At 45.0% G+C, this 17,511-nt stretch overlaps 1 protein-coding gene across 1 annotated transcript in view; it reads right to left on the reverse strand.

The window, feature by feature from the left end:
- SYCP2L (synaptonemal complex protein 2 like) overlaps window positions 1–17,511 on the reverse strand; it is a 1,302,345-nt gene that overhangs the window by 757,716 nt on the left and 527,118 nt on the right. The window contains exon 22 of the mRNA XM_078685781.1: window positions 15,375–15,439. Coding sequence (XP_078541907.1) covers window positions 15,375–15,439 — 65 coding nt within the window. The remainder of the gene's footprint in view (window positions 1–15,374; window positions 15,440–17,511) is intronic.

A 17,511-nucleotide genomic window follows, 5' to 3' on the forward strand; every position in this document is an offset into this window, starting at 1 on the left:
TCTGAACCAATCAAACACTCACACCCAGTCAAAAGATCTGGGTTTGATCCATCACCGTTCTTTAGCCCACTCTGCCACCCCAGTTCAGACATGGCTATATGCAAATCAGTCTGGCCCTGTGCCAAAGCGGTACAAAAGGGGGCTTGGCAGTTCAGGCTGTTCAGGCTGGACTGTTAGGAAAGGAATAAGGGAGTTAGAGGGTTTTAGAGGGTTTTATAGCTTGGCCGTACATCCGGACCGGAGGGAGAAACAGTAGGTGCCTAAAAGCGGGAGGTAACCGGAGCACAAAGTTGCGAGGATACCGATACCCCTCCGACTCCATGGGGCCCAGTTAGGTCTCATAAGAAAGAACCACGTGTTTTTGGGAACAAAATACGTAGGTATAAATGCATGCACTTAATAGAGTCTGCTGCAGTTTATAACTTTTTACGAATATCTCATTGATAGAGTAAGGAGTGGCGAACACAGGGCTGGTCCCTGTGTAGTCCCGAAGAAGTGCTTGGGGTATGCACGAAACATGTCGACTTAGGAGTGGATAGGAACATCTGGACACATTAAGTTTAGGATAGCCTATCTCCCTACCCCGTTTTTAATACTACCACCTGGAGGCCAGAATAAAGTTTATTAGGAACCTACTGGGCAGGTAACTTTTAATTTCATCACATAGTCCACTCCCCACAAATACACATGCACCACACATAGTCCATTAAGTGCTCCTACGTAATTTCGCAAGTCGTAGCACGCCCCAGCCCGTAGAGGACTGGGATGGCCCCAATGATGAAGCATGTCACCATGGGGCAACCCCGGTGAGTGAGGGGACACCTAAAAAAGGAACAATTTTTCCTTTGTTATACACTAGACACTACTTCCAACAGCCAACCACATTGAGCAGTGGCTGTCCTTTTCTTTAGCTAGGCTCTCAGGTATCTGGAAACAGAAACCTTTTTTCTGACTTTACAGGCTGGACTGTTCTCATGAGGCACAAGGTCAGACTGATTTGCATATAGCCATGTCTGAACTGGGGTGGCAGAGTGGGCTAAAGAACGGTGATGGATCAAACCCAGATCGTTTGACTGGGTGTGAGTGTTTGATTGGTTCAGATACTCCGTCCATCACCACCCCCCTTTTGTACCCCTTTGGCCGCCATAAGTGTGGCAGGGTATGCTCAGACGTGAGTCCCTTGCTCACTTTGCCACTGGATTCAAGCAAGCCGGGCAGAAGACGGCTGCAATGCCAGAAACCGGTCCTCTGAAGCTTGTTTCCGGTCCAGGGAAGGCATGGCTTGGCAGTTGGGGCTGTACTGTTCCCATGACGCACAGGGTCAGACGGATTTGCATATAGCCATGTCTGAACTTTGGTGGCAGAGTGGGCCAAAGAACGGTGATGGATGAAACCCAGATCTTTTGACTGGGTGTGAGTGTTTGATTGGTTCAGATGCTCCGTCCATCACCACCCCCTTTTGTACCGCTTTGGCCGCCATAAGTGTGGCAGGGTATGCGCAGACGTGAGTCCCTTGCTCACTTTGCTACTGGATTCAAGCAAGCAGGGCTGAAGACGGCTGCGATGCCAGAAACCGGTCCTTGGAAGCTTGTTTCCGGTCCAGGGAAGGCATGGCTTGGCAGTGCGGGCTGGACTGTTCCCATGAGGCACAGGGTCAGACTGATTTGCATATAGCCATGTCTGAACTGGGGTGGCAGAGTGGGCTAAAGAACGGTGATGGATCAAACCCAGATCTTTTGACTGGGTGTGAGTGTTTGATTGGTTCAGATGCTCCGTCCATCACCACCCCCTTTTGTACCATTTCAGTTTTATAACATATCCACCTCTTTTTGTAATAGAGACCAAATAAAATCAACAACCAATCAGACCAGCCCCACCCCTCTCGAACACTCATGAGAGACCCTCAGATTTTCGTAGCCGTAGTGCCACAGGATAACCATAAAGATGCAGAAGGTCAAGCTTTCCCTGGGGAAGGAGGCAGGGTCGCATGTGAATCTAAGAAAGTTTCCAATACTGGAGGACTAAAGTTACAGGTAAATAACTCTGTTTCTTACTCCGGTATTGGAACTTTCATAGATTCACATGCTTGAATCAGAGTAGCTAGCAGTTATGAGCAAATTTTTTGTTCTTATTATCTTGAACAACCATTAATAATACACCAATAACATTACAGAAAGGAAAAAAACCTTTAGTCAATTTAGACATTTTTTGTATAAAATGAAGACTATATAAACTCTAACCCAATGGAAAACTCAAAGTAGTAGTAGGGAAACAAAAGACATCATCAAAGCTTATATACAAATACAATTCTTATATATGTACCTATATCAAGAAGCAATAAACTTATCAAAGATGGAAAGCTCACCGCTTACTGAAACAGGTTCCTCAGGACTGCTTAGCCCACTGCAGTATCGCTGCATGTCGAAGAATCCAAGCAGTATGGTCAAGTGAAGGTATGGATACTCTTCCAGGTTGCTGCTCTGCAGATGTCCCAGATAGGTACCCCAGCAAAAAGGGCTGTGGAGGAAGAGATTGCCCTTGTGGAGTGAGTATGGACCTTCCCCTTGAGGGTTTTCCCAGCTAATTGATTACAATATTGGATAGAGCTGGAAATACAACGTGCAATTCCTTGTTTAGAAAGGGGAAATCCTTTACGAGGAGCGCAGTAAGCTACAGAGAGCTGAGGTGACTTCCTGAAATCTTTAGTTCTTTGGAGATAGGATTCCAGTTAACGCTGAACATCAAGTGAACGAAGTGATCTCTCAGCCAGAGTCGTAGGTTGAGGGAAAAAAAGTCTTAAGGAGCACAGATTCATTTAAGTGAAAATCTGAAGGCCCATTCGGGATGAACTTAGGGTTAGTACAGAGTGCTACTGTGTCACTCTTAAACTGAAGAAAAGGCTCCTGATCACAGGCACAAATATGGTGACAATCACATAGAGATGCTGCAACATGCACCTCCAGACAACAAATGGCATCATATTTCACGCAAAACATACAGACCAGGCTCCTGTATAGTAAGCTCCTGTAACTGATTGATTTGTCAACTTATAAAGCGCCAGTTGCCCATGGGCGTCATGGCGCTGGGTCGATGCAGTGAAACCAGGGATCTGCCAAGACTAGGTTCTAACCGAAGGTGAACAGCCAAGTTTTTACCTCCTTCCTGAACAAAAGCAGAGATGGGCTATTTTTTATTGCAATTGGGAGAAGATTCCAAGCCTTAGCTGAATGCAGCAGAAAGCTTCTCCCCCCCCCTCCGACCTATTTGTATTTTGGCAACTGAATCAGATTTGCTTGGCTAGATCTCAGAACCCTGGATGGTTCATACAATCTCAGATGTGTTTTTAGAAACTGAGATCCCATCCCATGAAGGGCTTTATAGACCAGACACACTGACTTGAATGTTATTCTTTTTTCCATTGGAAGTCGGTGGAGGGATCTTAATCTGTGTGCGATAGGCTCAGACCTAGGAATGTCCAGCACCAGCCTGGCTGCTGAGTTTTGCAGGCAATGCAGTCTTGCTAGGAGCTGGCCCTATATCCCAGCATACAGTGCGTTCCCATAGTCCCTTGATAGGGCGAGAGCTGTTACCACCGTTTTACGGGAATCGTGGGGAATAAATGGCAGGAGCTTCCTTATCATTTTCAGGATGTACCAAATCGTGGATGCCAGTTTGTTTGACTGAGCATCAAACGATAATTTGTTGTCCAGTATCACTCCCAGATTTTTCACTTTGTTGACTGGGGATGGGCAATCGCCTAAACTATCTGGCCACCACTCTGGGGACCCGATTTTCATGTCTGTCCCCAAAAGCATGACTTCGCTTTTGTCTCCTTTTAACTTTAGGCAATTACCCTGCATCCGTGGGTTAATTTGCCTCATGCAGTTTTTAAATCTGTCTGCAGTCTCTTTGGCACTGTTGGCAATTGATACCATTATTTGGGTGTCGTCAGCATAGGAGACCGGTAGGAAGCCACAATTCCTTATTATTGCCGCTAAAGGTGCCACATACAAATTAAAAAGCATGGGACCCCTGAGGTATACCACACGGCGAACTAAAGGGTTTTGATTTTTCCTCTCCTAGCTCCACTGTGAACATTCTGTTGGACAGATATGAGGCTAACAGCGTTTGTGCCGTCGCATGAACTCCGGCTTCAGCTAGCAGGATCAGGAGTGTACCATGGTTTACCGTGTCGAAGGCCGCCGAGAGATCCAAAAGGATCAAAGCGGCCTTTCCTCCAGTATCCAGTACACTCCTGAGCTCCTCTACTGCCATGAGCAAGCTGTTTCCGTTCCATGTCCCTCTCGGAAGCCAAATTGCGAGTGGCCTAAAGCATTTTCCTCTGAGAGAAACTGAGACAGCTGTTTATTCAATAGTTTCTCAGAAACTTTTGTGGCAAATGGGATTCTCGCAATAGGTCTATAATTCCCAGATTCTTGTGGGTCTAGATTTGGCTTCTTTAGTAACGGCAGCACTGAGGCGGTTTTCCAAGCAACTGCGATGCGGCAAGATTTGACTATTTCTATAAATAGTAGTCCCAATTGCTCGCTCAACAACTCAGGAAATAGATGCATCACCTTTGGTGGGCAAGGGTCCGTTAGACCCCCAAGACTTAGTTGTCAAAACCACCTGAAGAATCTGTTCCACTGATGGTGGCAAAAAGTGAAATGAGGAGTTCTGCTTTGGTGTGAACAATTCCTCTTTGAGTTCTGTGTTTGACAGTGTGGGAATATAATGGTGTGTCATTTTGAAGGACTCATATACAGAGGTGACTTTATCAACAAAAAATTGACCCAAATTGTTGCAAAATTCAGAACTAATTACTATCTGTTTGTTGCTATCAATTTTGGTTAGTTTTTTCACCATTGTAAAGAGTTATTTGCTAGAATTTTTTGCCTTGTTTATTTTCCGTATAAAATATTTGCTTTTTTCTTCCAATTTGATTTTTTTGTAAATGGCCAGAGAGGTTTTGTATTCGTCTTTTAACCGTTGATCATAATTGGTCCTCTATCTCTTTTCCCTCTCTCTGCAGTTTTGGTTTTGCGCCTTTAGTGAGTCCGTGAACCATGGTTGAGAGGGGGTTTTCCTCCTAGAGGTATCTTTCTTTAGAGGGACTACTACTTTAATGGCTGAGTTTATCCAGCTCAAAATTTGGTTTGTAGCTATGTTACTTTCTGACTCCAACTCAGGAATCGACAGTGAGAGAAGCTCCTTTAATTTAAGGGAGTCTGTTCGTGACCAATCGAGGTATGTGGCGCGCCTGAGTGGCGGGGCAGCTGTGACCACATCATTTTCCATATTTATGGAAAATGTTATTACCTTATGGTCTGACCAGGGAACCAGCAGGATTTCTAATATCTCTTTGTTTTTATTGGAGGTAAAAATCCCATCGAGGGTGTGCCCTGCCTCTTGGGTATTGTACTTGACCATTTGTTCCATGGCTAAGTTGGACAGTGCCTCGGTCAGTGTTACCGTGCCTGTATCTGAACTCTTCTCTAGGTGCAGGTTGAAGTCGCAGAGGACGGTAAAATCTGTGCCCTTCGCGCTGGATTCCAGATATGGGCTAAGCAGTTGTATCAGTGGTGTTTTAGCCCTAGGTGGTCTGTAAATCAGAAGGTCTTTAAACGTATAGTTTTTAGTGATGTGAATCTGAAAGAAAAAGGTCTCGCAATCTGGGCATCTGCCCTGTTCCGAGCCCTTCGGCCTCAGTTAATTTCTGGAGATAATAGCCAGGCTCCCCCGTTTCCCTTTTCTGTCTGCCCTGATAATTGAAAATCTCTCAGGAACTGCTAGTATTAAATATAGATCCGAGGTATCATCAGCCCAAGTCTCAGTAATAAAGATAAGATCGAGATTTTGAGTCTCTAGCAATTCGGCCATTTATGTATTGTGCTTGACTAGCGACCAAGAGTTGATGAGCCCAGCCTTAATAGTTTTGTTATTTAACCTGACAGGGTGGGTCTGAGACATACTCAGCCTTCTGCTTTGTGTGAATTCAAAAGATAGCTGACAGATCAGGCATTGTTTAACTTCCTTCCGCATCATTAAAGATGGACAGCAAGATTTGGGCCGGAGTGTAGGCAGCTCATGGCTAGAGTACCTTAACTTTCTGGACCGGTCTCATTTTGTGTAGGGGTTGTGACCCTGGGCCCGGTCGAGGCGCAGACGGGCTTGCCTTTGGCGCACATTCGGCGCCCGCCATAGCATTGGTTTATGTAAGCAAATGACGGCGAGGGACTAGACCGCTCAGCGTCGGAAATGCCCCCAGCCCGAAAGTGTGTTACACTCTAGCACCCTCAGCACCCTCCATTCAACCGGCACTTGCCGTGACGGAGCGGGGTGGCTTCCACCAAGGTTGCGGGTACAGAAAGAACTGTTCAAATAGGCAGGTAAAAGTATTTCTTTGTTTAAAATCAATAAAAATGGCAGGTAAATCACCGTGACTGAAAGGAGATAATTAAAACAGCATCCTCATCCTGGGCGAGCCGCGTAGTCTCTTACATCAGCCTAACTTACTAGCTAATTCTTCTAGCTGATGTCAGAGAAAGAAGAAGAGCCACCTTCCATGACAGGAATTTTAAGTCCGCTTTATGGAGAGGCTCAAAGGGATGTTTCATGAGCGGAGCCAAGACCACGTTAAGATGCCACAGTGGCAGTGGAGGCTTCATCAGAGGGAAGACTCAAAAAAGCCCCTTCATAAATTGCTTAATTATCCTTGCTGACCAAAGAGAAGGGCCTGAAGATGTTCTTCTGAAGCGTGAGATGGCCACAAGGTGAACCTTAATAGATGAATGAGCCAGTCCAGCTTTTGCCAAGGAAAGGATGCAAGGAAGGATTTCATGAGCCGAAGAAGAGAAAGGGTGAACTCCTGATTCTTGACACCAATGACAGAACCTCTTCCACTTCATCCGGTAGGTTCTGTTTGTACTCTGAGCACAAGCTCTGGAAAGGATGTCCCTACATTCTCTGGAGAGCTTTAGCTCGAAAATTCTCTGTGCTCAGGAGCCATGCTGATAATTGCAAGATCGGGGATCCGGATGCAGTACGTGGCCCTGGGATAGTCAGGAATTATGGAATAGGATCCGAGGGAACAGGTTGCTCCAAGGATAGGAGAAGAAGCTCTGTGTACCAGTACTGGCGAGGCCAGGATGGAGCTATTAGGATAATTTTGCAGGATTCCATTTTCAACTTCCTGAGATGTCTCGGGATCAAAGGAATGGGGGAAAAGCGTAGACAAAGGCCCCTGAACATGCCATCGAAAACGCATTCCCCAAGGTTCCCAGATGATGATGCCAGCTTGTGAAGAACCAGCATTTTCTGTTCCCTGGTGTAGCAAAGAGATCTATGGACGGTCTGCCCCATACTCGGAAAATGTTGTCCAGTGTCCCTTGGTCCAGCTCCCACTCGTGGCAGACTGACTTTAGTCTGCTTAGTGTGTCTGCCGTCTCCTTGAGACTCCCTAGGAGATGCTCCACCTTCAGTGAGACCCCATGTAGGGTCGCCTATTCCCAGACAGTTTGAGTGTCCACAGACAGCAGACAGGATCTCGTGCTGGCTTGTTTGTTGATGTAATGCATGGCCGTAGCATTGTCTGTTCTTATCAGAACCAACAAATTCTTCAGACTCTGGAGAAAAGCCTGCAAGCCTAGGCGAATTGCTCTAAGCTCTAGCAGATTGATGTTGATATAGCCATCAACCGCTTTTCTGGAGGTCCTGGAAGACCACTCCCCAGCCCTCCAGAAATGCATCCATTGTAATTATCTGAGGAGCTGGGGTGACCATGAAGGAGAGACCCTGGGAAATGTTCTCCTTGTGAATCCACCATGAAGTGACTTCTTTCATTGGCGTAGTGATCGTAATCATGCCCTCGAAACACCCTTCCACCCAACACCACTGTAAATTCAGTTTCTCCTGTAGAGGGCGCATACATAGCCTGCAGTGAGGAATTAGAGGAATGCAGGATGAAATTTATCCCAGAAGGGACTTGTAGAGGTGAACTGAAAGTGACCTTTTTAGAAGTAGATGGGCCATCGAGATCAGTTTGGCTTTCCTTTCTAGTGACGGAAATGCCATGTTAAAAGACGTGTCCAATATGCCTCCAACAAATTTGGCGTTTTTGGACAGACACAAGTTTGACTTTTCTCTGTTGAGGGTAAGACCTAGACTCTTGAACAGCGTTGTACAAGTTGCCGCCGAATTCTTGGCTGCGGCCTTGGAAGGAGCCTTTAGCAACCAGTTGTCCAGGTAGGGGGAACACCTGGTGCTATATTCTTCTTAGGGAAGCCACTACAGGAGCCAGCATCTTTGTAAAGGTTATTGGTGCTGATCTGAGGCCGAAGGGGAGGACCCTGAATTGAAAGGGGCTCTTGGCTACTGTAAAGCGAAGGAACTTCCTGTGCAATGGATGAATGGGAACGTGAAAATATACATCCACTAGGTCCAAAGTGGCCTTGAAATCTCCTGAATTTAGAAGTCGAAGTATGTCCTGTAAGGAGATCGTTCGGAACAACTGCTTGATGAGATAGGTATTGAGCTCCCTCAGATCTAGGATAGGGTGCCACCTTTTGACAGTCTTTCGAACTAAAAAGAACAGATTAGAAACCCTCTCCTTTTTGGGATAAAGAGATCGGTTCTATCACCCCTTTTTCTGCAGCATTTGTTGGACTTTTATGCGCAGGAGACGGTGATGTTTTGTTAAGCTGGAGCGAGGGGGGGTGTTTGGAGGAGGATGAACAAATTCAAACGTTTGGCCAAATTGGACTATGTTGAGCACCCAACGATCTGATGTTATCCGTTGCCAATTTTGTAAGTAGTGGGAGATCCTGCCCCCCACAGGTGTTTGATGAGGGGGAGGAACAGTAGTCAGTGCCTGGAAGCTGCTATTGACGTCTAGAGGAATCCTTCCCCTGGCGTACCTGTGGGTGCCGATTTTTAACATGTTGTGGACTGACCCTACCGCTGGTTGTACTGTGGGCGGTAAGACTGTGTGGCAGGTGTATACGAGGAGTACCTATATTGCTGGTACCCTCCTCTGTATGAAGGAAGACTTCTGCCCATTGCTCCCTGAAAAAAGGTCCTTGCGGTACTGAAGCATCCCTAACGACCTTGCTGTGACTTTCTTAATGTCTTGGAGTGCATCATCTAAATGTTTTCCAAAGAATGCCTCTCCATCGAATGGAAGGTCTAATATTTTGTTCTGGACCTCAGGTCTAAACGAGGTTGCTCAAAGCCATCCCTGGCGATGAAGGACCACTGCTCCCACCAGGGAACGGAAAGCCGTTTTAGCAATATCCATTGCATAATCAATCACCTCAAAGGAGGCTCTGTCTCTTTCCTGGAAGATCTTTTTTGCTTCGGCCTTGCTGTCTTTAGGTAGTTGGTCGAGGTAAGGAGATAGATCACACTACATCTGGCGGTCGTAGCAGCCCAAAATGGCTAAAACGTTAGTCGCTTTGATGAGCAGGCTTGACATAGAGGAAAACCTCTTGCCAGCATTGTCCAAGGATCGGCCATCTTTGCTCGGAGGTGTAGTTAGAGGAGCTGCCGGATTTCTTTACTTCTGCTGCACTGCGTGTGCTGCCACATGACTGAGTCTGGTTCTGGCTGACTCACAAGGCAAGCTGGGCTATCCTCCGGGGCTTTATATTTCTTTTCCAATCAGGGAAGCACTGGGAACACCATGGCTGGGGTCTTCATGACTTTAATACTCTCTTCCCACACATGACTAACAATGGGAATGGTTCTTACAGACTTCTTAAAGGGTTCCTTTAAGTCATATAAGAAACACTCAGACTGCACAGAAGAAATAGGCAGATCGAACCTTTTGGCTGCTCTTTCCAGCAGATTGTGGAAACCGCCTATGTCCGCAGGTGGAGAATCTTTGGGAACCGGTGAAGGGGGAAGAAGAGTAGGAATAATCTAATCATCCCATTCCCTATGTGGGTCAGGGAGATCCGTATCTCCTTGGTCATCATCCGAGATATCATCTTGGATTAGAGGAGCAGCTGGTGGAGTTTCCTCTATCAATTGCAGCAGTGGTGGTGGTGGCAGCCAGGGGGTGGACCGTTGTGGTCCAGCGAGAACTGAGGCTTGTTCCTGAGCCGATGATGGTGTCGGAAATCTCAGTTTGTAGTCAGAGAGGATAAACTGCAAGTTCGAAATCAAGGAGGACTGCAAACAGACCATCTCCTCTTGATAACCTCTATGGTAGTACTGGGGAGGATCATAGTCCTGTTCTTCCTCGTATCAGTCTTCAGAATCCAGTTCTTGGCACTTAACGTGCAGATCTGAAGGGCTATGTGCATAACCAAATGGACCTTCCTCATCTGAATCTTCTTCCTCCTGGAGGTGAGTAGGTAGTAGAGGTCTCACTTTGCTAGGGGAAGTGAGCTCAGGAGTTATATGACTCTTCCGGATAATTTCCCCAGAAATGTTCTCACACGACGAGGTAGTCAACGGTGTCATCGACGATGTAGATATTGCCATAGACAGTACCGTCAAGGATTCCGTCGTCTTTACCGTAGATGCCGTTGCCAACGGCGTCGCAACAGGTCGACGACAATCTTCGTCGTCACTGCTGACACAGCATCTGTCATCGCTCTCGTCGTCGATGGAGGTTGAACCATGGACGTTGGAAGCAAGGAAGCTATCGGCGACGATCCAGTCGTTGGAGCCGAGAGCTGAGGAGACTGAACCTTTTCACTCCACGTCGACGATGACAATTTCTTCATCGACTGTGTCGACCGTTTTGTTGACGGTGGAACGTTTTTTGCCTTTTTTCCCTCAGTAGGAATAGAGGAGGGTTTTAAAAAAACTTTTCTTCCCTTAGGAGGAGAAGATGGAGGTACAGAGCTCGACTGCACTCACTTCTGTTGTTAGTCCTTTCCTCTCCTTTTCACCTCGGTGAGGAGATTTATTTGGACTAAGCCCATCAGACCCATGGGAGGTCTTTTTAGAGGCTTTCCTAGGATGGTCCTCTGAAGAAGAAGGGTCAGATCTTCCTCTTTTTAAAGATCTCCTTGAAGACGAAGCAGATGAGGCCTCATCACTATCGTCACTAGAGACCGGCTCTCTCCTGGACTTTAACTTCTGGAGCCAGGTCAGGGGACGTCCCTCATGGTCCCTTAAGGTTTTGGTGGAAAAGGTATGAGATACTTTGCAATCTTTGGTCCTGTGGTCTGGATACGGGCAATGTACACAGTCCTTGTTAGGGTCATCCACATAAAGCCTCTTCTTGGAGCAGTTGGCACAAGCTCTAAAAAGTCCTTTTTTCTCCTTGTCAGCCATGAAGAACAGAGAAAACAAAAATCGAAGCTGTAGTAGTTGTGAAGAAAAATAGTTGAAAAATCTCACAAGAATAATGGAATAAGGAGAAACCTGAGCAGAGTTCAGTGGAGACTCCCTAGCACAACGTGTGGTAGAAAATCTGAGGGTCTGAGGTTCTCTCAGGAGGGTTCTAGAAGGTGAGGCTGATCTGATTGGTTGTTGATTTTATTTGGTCTCTTACAAAAATAGGTGAATATGTTACAAAACAGGAATGGGCCTAGGCCTGGTTTCTGGTTTGTAATGGCTTTGCATTGCTATTTGATATATACCTGGGACTCAAATCTCGACGACTGAGAATGATTCAAGCATGTGAATCTATGAAAGTTCCAATACTGGAGTAACAGATGCTGTCTTTTGCTGTGTGGAGCTTGTCCACACTACAGGTTCCGGCATTCTCCAGTTGGGCATGATTCTTCCAATTGCCTTGTATCTCCACCTCAATTGACAAGAAAAAAGAGCAGAAGGTGAGGTTTGAATTCGGTCAGCCTTAGTTGTCAAGAAAGCAGACCTCTAAAATGGTGTCAGTAACGTTCAGTAGGATAATAGTCCCTAATACACTTGGCTCAACAATGATCCCTCAGATACCACCGAAAGGCATACGTGCCATCCAACTACTGTAGTGAGATGTTGCCACAGTGTGGTTTACTCCCTCTGCCTCAACCCAATACTCACTAAGTTCAGCAGCAGGTAGGCGCCATGAGGGAACTAGAAATGTTGAACACAAGAAGAAGCTCAACAAAATTGGTGGTGCACCTCAAATCTGGGGATTGTCATGTTGTCGGTCTAAAGTGGTAGTTCAGGAACCAATTGCCGGGTGGAGGCAATCTCATGAGGTCAACACCTTCAAAGTCTGATGAGCCCAATAGAACAGAGCATCTGTCCAAACGGTCAAGAAGATTTCAGTCAGAGAGCATACATTATGGGTGGAGGCATAAGCTATGCCCTGAGGAGAATCCCATTTGACATAATTGCAGAAGAACACATGTAGTAAGAAGTCTGGTTCACTGAAGAAATATGCCCACAGCTCCGCTCAATAGTCACCAACTGCCAAATACAGTTCCTCACAGCAACATTACAAACCGGCAGGCCCAGACTGAGTTGAGTGGAGAAGGGAAAAGGGGGGGGGGGCTGGAATAAGATGTACCATTATAAATTAGAACATTTGTGTTTGGTACGTAGATAGGTAGTTCAGTCTGGCCCAACTTATTTACAATACTGTTTTTTTCCTGATGAGCCTTCTAGATCCCCAGAACCCTCTAATTTCCATCTCTTTTAGGTCCCCAAGGATTAAAAGGATCCAAACTGAAGTTCCCACTCTTATTACTTGCAATGTCCTACTGGAATGGACTTCCCCTCTGTGTACAGTGTATCAAATATTGCAATTTTTAGACAAACCCTTAAGCACTTTTCTTTTACGATTGAACTGATTTCTTTTGCCTTACCTGTTTCAGAGTTCAGTGTCAGGGCACCTTTGTGTACTGTTGTCGGCTCTTAGAACATAATAAATGTGTTCTCGTGTTTTACAGTGCTAACATTGTAGTGTAGTTCCTATATTCCCAATAGGCTATGCGCATTGGAATAACAAACGGTAGTTTAGACGTAGGACTGAGGTCATCTAGGTCTCTACTGAATATGTTAGACTTAATAAGGTATGCCAGCTAGCTCAGAGGTCACTAGAAACTTTCTCGAGTGAACAGGAAGGAGTTAACTTTCATGAATAGACAAGAAGGTATTCGTTTCTGACAAACGCATAAACATGACAACTTTGCTCCCCCCAGAATAAGGAGTATATCTCGAGAGTCGTGGAAAACAATAGACAACTATTTCACTCAGTCAATCGTGCATGCTTAGTTTCACCAGGAGTGCAGAGAAATAGAGAGACGGGCGTTTTCAATAAAAGTTGTTATTTATTGAGCAGTCCTCTTTCTCGTGCAAGAGAAGTGAATTGCCACAATTGCAATACTTGTCATAAAGTAAAGTGTGTACAGTAAAAGGAGTATTATGAAATAATACTGTAAAAGCATTTATATGATTTCTAAGCCATAAGATACTTAAAACAGATAAAATATATACATACATAAAATCATTGACTAAACGTACTCAACTGGTGCTTCTAAGATACGCCTACCCCGGTGTACCTAACCTAAGTCTAGTACGTGGGAAGGAGTAAGTGAGCTGCAGTTTAAGTTAAGTTAGTTTTTGGCAAGAATCTAAATCAAGAATTCTCCGAGGATCTAATCAGCTCCGTACCTTGGTTATAGAATGAAGGAGGTCTTGTATTTCTTTCTCAGAACTCTATCTCCCAGAAACCCGCAAGGGTGACTGGAAACACTGGAGCTGGATTTCTCGGCAGGAGAAAAGACAGCGTATCTCTCAGTGCGTCAATGGGAGGGTCGGCTTCCTTCGGCTCTCGTTACAGCTGGGCTTCGGGTAAGTAGATGGCCGATCTGCTCCAATACCACTGTGTGTTTGCTTAAGGCAAGCGCTGGTATATTTATACCTGGAAGGTGCAGAGTTCAACGTAAGGTTGGACAGAAGACGTCACTAAGAACTTACAGTTCTTTCAAGACTCCAGGAGTTCTTGGACAAATCAAAACAAAAGCAGGGGGAGTCCCCGGGCTGCTGGAGGCTTGGTTTGTTTAAAGAACGCGTTGTACTTTCTAGGAGTCTATGGGAGTAGCCTTGCCGTATTTGGACTGCATTGGCTATGACTAAATATGGATATGATTCTTATGCCTTTATAAGGGTATGATTTGTTATAACCACATAAGGGCATGAATTGGGAATATTTAAATAGGGTCCTAGATACGATCACAACAACATTTATCGAATAACCATTTTATTAAAAGAACTAGGGTTAACAAATAAATGCCCCCAGGACAACTTCAGCCCACAACTTAGCTTTTAGCTACTATGTTTAAAGTACACAGCCCTAATTAATTGCACTAAAATGCCTGGAAAAAAAATGTATGAAACAGGTACCCATGACTAAAAAAGTGCTTCTCTAACTCCGCAATAGCGGTCCAATAGTCACTGTGTGCCAAAAGCAGTACACTTTAGTTATGCTGTGGAAACACCTTGATGCTGGCACTTAACACAAGTTAAGTTGGTGATGTTGGGGCAACAGAAAAGAAAATGGCAGTGAAGGCACCAAGCTAGAGAGAGCAATGCTGACCGCCAACATTGAGGTTGTACCACTGCAGTCAAATGCAAGAAAGCAGATGCCCTGTCCAGAAGAGAGGATCTTATTTCTTACTATTCTGAGTACCAGGAATCCTGCCATCAGCCTCCCTGGCTCCTCTGGTATTAACACAAGTGCCCTGATAGAAGAACTCCGGGGAGAGGCGTAACAGACAACATGCAGCTTGGTCTATAATGGCGCCATACCCTTGGCATATGGTGGCAACGACCTGTGACCACAATGTATTGGTCAGAATCTGGTTGTCAATTAAAATATCAATTTACTTTTCTTGTGATGTTTTATCGGCTTCTCTTTCATCTTACATTGACTCCAAGATCTCCAGCAGCCTGTTATGATGTGCACCCCAGATGTAATTTTTGAGGTCAAAGGTGATATCTATGATACCGCTATTTTTGGGGGGTTCATTTGTTCTGATAAAAGTCAGCCTTTTCATAAATTAAATGGAAAGCATATTTCAAAGTATTGTGCCATTTCACATTTGTTTTTGCTCAAGCTCTTGCTGTTTGTAAACAATGTCACCCATTAGATGTCTTCAAGTCATGTATGGTAATATGTTGGGCACCCCCTCCTAGTCTAGCTTGTGCAGTATGCATCACATGCATGAAATCTCCAATGCCCAGGCCTCTTGCACAGTAGAAACTTTCCTGTTGTAGGCGTTCACCAAGTTACCACATGGGGGTTTGAGCTTAAGTTTTATTTTTATTTTGTTTAGAGGTTAGGTAAATGTCATTGGCACTTTCTACTCATGCTGCAATTTCTGTTTTCAGTGTGGATTATCGATAAATTCATATATCATGTTTAAACTGTACAACAAAACGCATTAAAAAGAAATAAGTATAAACTTTACCTCGCATCTTCTGTGTGTTTTTCATAACTTGATTTCCTCCTCTTACTTCTTTCATGCTTACCGTTCTGCCAAAAATGTAAACACTTCTGGTTACACACGTGCTGGAAAGCGGATCTCACATTATAAAGGCATAGAAGTTCGTTAGCCGCCCTCTTAACGCCATCACAAACCTAATATTGCCTAAAGTAAATTAAAAGGTGTTCGTAACAACAAACCCCTATTAGAGAAAATTGCAAAAGACCTAGATAGAACATTAACTTACAACATGGGAATGAACAGCAAAGCTAACACATTTTATACCATCTGCGAATATAAATGTTGCCCAGGTAACAAAGACTTTATAGGTTTAAACACATTTCATCAATCTTACAGGCTTAGGCATCAAACAGCAGTAGTGATTATTACTCAAATAACAGCTTAAAAAATATTCGAGCAAGTCTTGTTTCCAAACTATCTCTCACTCTCTCTGTATGGCAGATTGCCACCTACCCCACCACCATCTGTGCCCTTCCTCCCTCTCCAGAAGCAGTAATCTCTACACACCATCAGCAGCCATGCCATGTATCATGCACGGGGTATGACTAACGCATTTTAGTGGCGATACCAGCATCACTGGTATAATGCATTATAGCTCCTCCGACTCCGTCATATGCACTGAGGCGCTGCGGGACATAATTAAACAGAAGTAGCCAACACTCTTCAGCTTGCGGTGCCTGCTGCCCCAGGCAAGAATCAGGCCAGCCCCGGCTCCTCCGCCTACAATCAGCACTGTGCAGCCTGGTGGCCCCCTGCCTGGCCCGAAGACGCTCTCTAGCTCATTCGGACAGGCACTGGGGAGGCACTTCTTGTTGGCACAGATTGGTCCAAAAGAGCACTGAACTCATCCGGAGTTCCAACTGGTGTGGCCTCAGAATGCGTGGTCAGGTCAAATACGTGGTTAGAAAGGACAAAATATCCTAGAGCTAGTTTGTTGGTCTTTCACCTTCACGTAACTGCACACACTGATAGGTGGGAAATACACTCTGCTTTTTAACCAATTGAGGTTTCATAACGTCAATCACTGCAGATGCGTGTGGCACCAAAGTGAAATGGAATTGAATCCTGAGGGGATCAGAGGAGAATAGGCACTTACGTGTTTACTGTATTATGAGGTCCTAACATGCAACTGTGAAGGCACTGTAAACGTGCACATCATTTAAAAATTGACTTACACACAGTATAAGATAGATTGTCATAAAACGTGCAAAGAAATTTAGTGCCGAATATAGAACAAGTGCTCTGAAAATATGCATTTTTAGTAATACACAACATAAACTTCACATAAAATACCACCCTCACCTTGAATGAAAGATAACTTCAAGTAATGTAATCAGTGGCAAATTAACTGTTACGTTCTAGAACATCAGGGAGTTGTAATCACGGTAGTGGTGTGCTTTTGTGTAAAGAAAAAACAGCATTGAATCAAGCAGTGACTTGTGTATTCATAATGCTATGATGTCCTAGCCTCCAACTGAGAAAGCACTGAATATGAAAGTCTTTTTAAAACTGCATCACACACAGTAAAAGTCTCACGCATTTGGCAGCTGAATGTGACATATAACTATCCTGAAATCAAGGAAATGTCACACAAGCAATCTAAAAGCTGGTCACCTCTGCATTCGAGCAGAATGCCAGGGCTGCGCTGACAAACTGAGATCCCCGTCAGCGCATCCTATCATGCCTTTACGAGGTAGCAAAAGAGGTAAACAATTTTTGATTCCCACTGTACCTACATCATTGCAGCGAATAACTGGGTCTAGAAACTGGCCTTCATGCGAGTGGCACTCACTGAGAGGCACATATAACATCACTTTTATACTTCAAGGAATGTAGTAAGATGAGGCTTGGGGTATTGTGAGAAGTACTGAGTTAGGGTGACAAAGGTAGGTGATATGGCTAGGGAGATGGCTGACAGACTGTTTGGAAGGAGGCTAGCAATAGCTAGTCTAACACCCAGGCCACTCATGGCTAATGGATACCAGAGACCATACTATAATCCGGGGTTTGCCCGTGTGGAAGCCTACTAGTGTGGGTTATAGCTGGTGTGTGATCACTATTTATGGTTTAGTGCTGTGCTTTATAAATGTGTGTGTATGAC

Source organism: Lissotriton helveticus, chromosome 4_1 (genome assembly GCF_964261635.1).
Source record: "Lissotriton helveticus chromosome 4_1, aLisHel1.1, whole genome shotgun sequence".
NCBI classification, from domain to species: domain Eukaryota; kingdom Metazoa; phylum Chordata; class Amphibia; order Caudata; family Salamandridae; genus Lissotriton; species Lissotriton helveticus.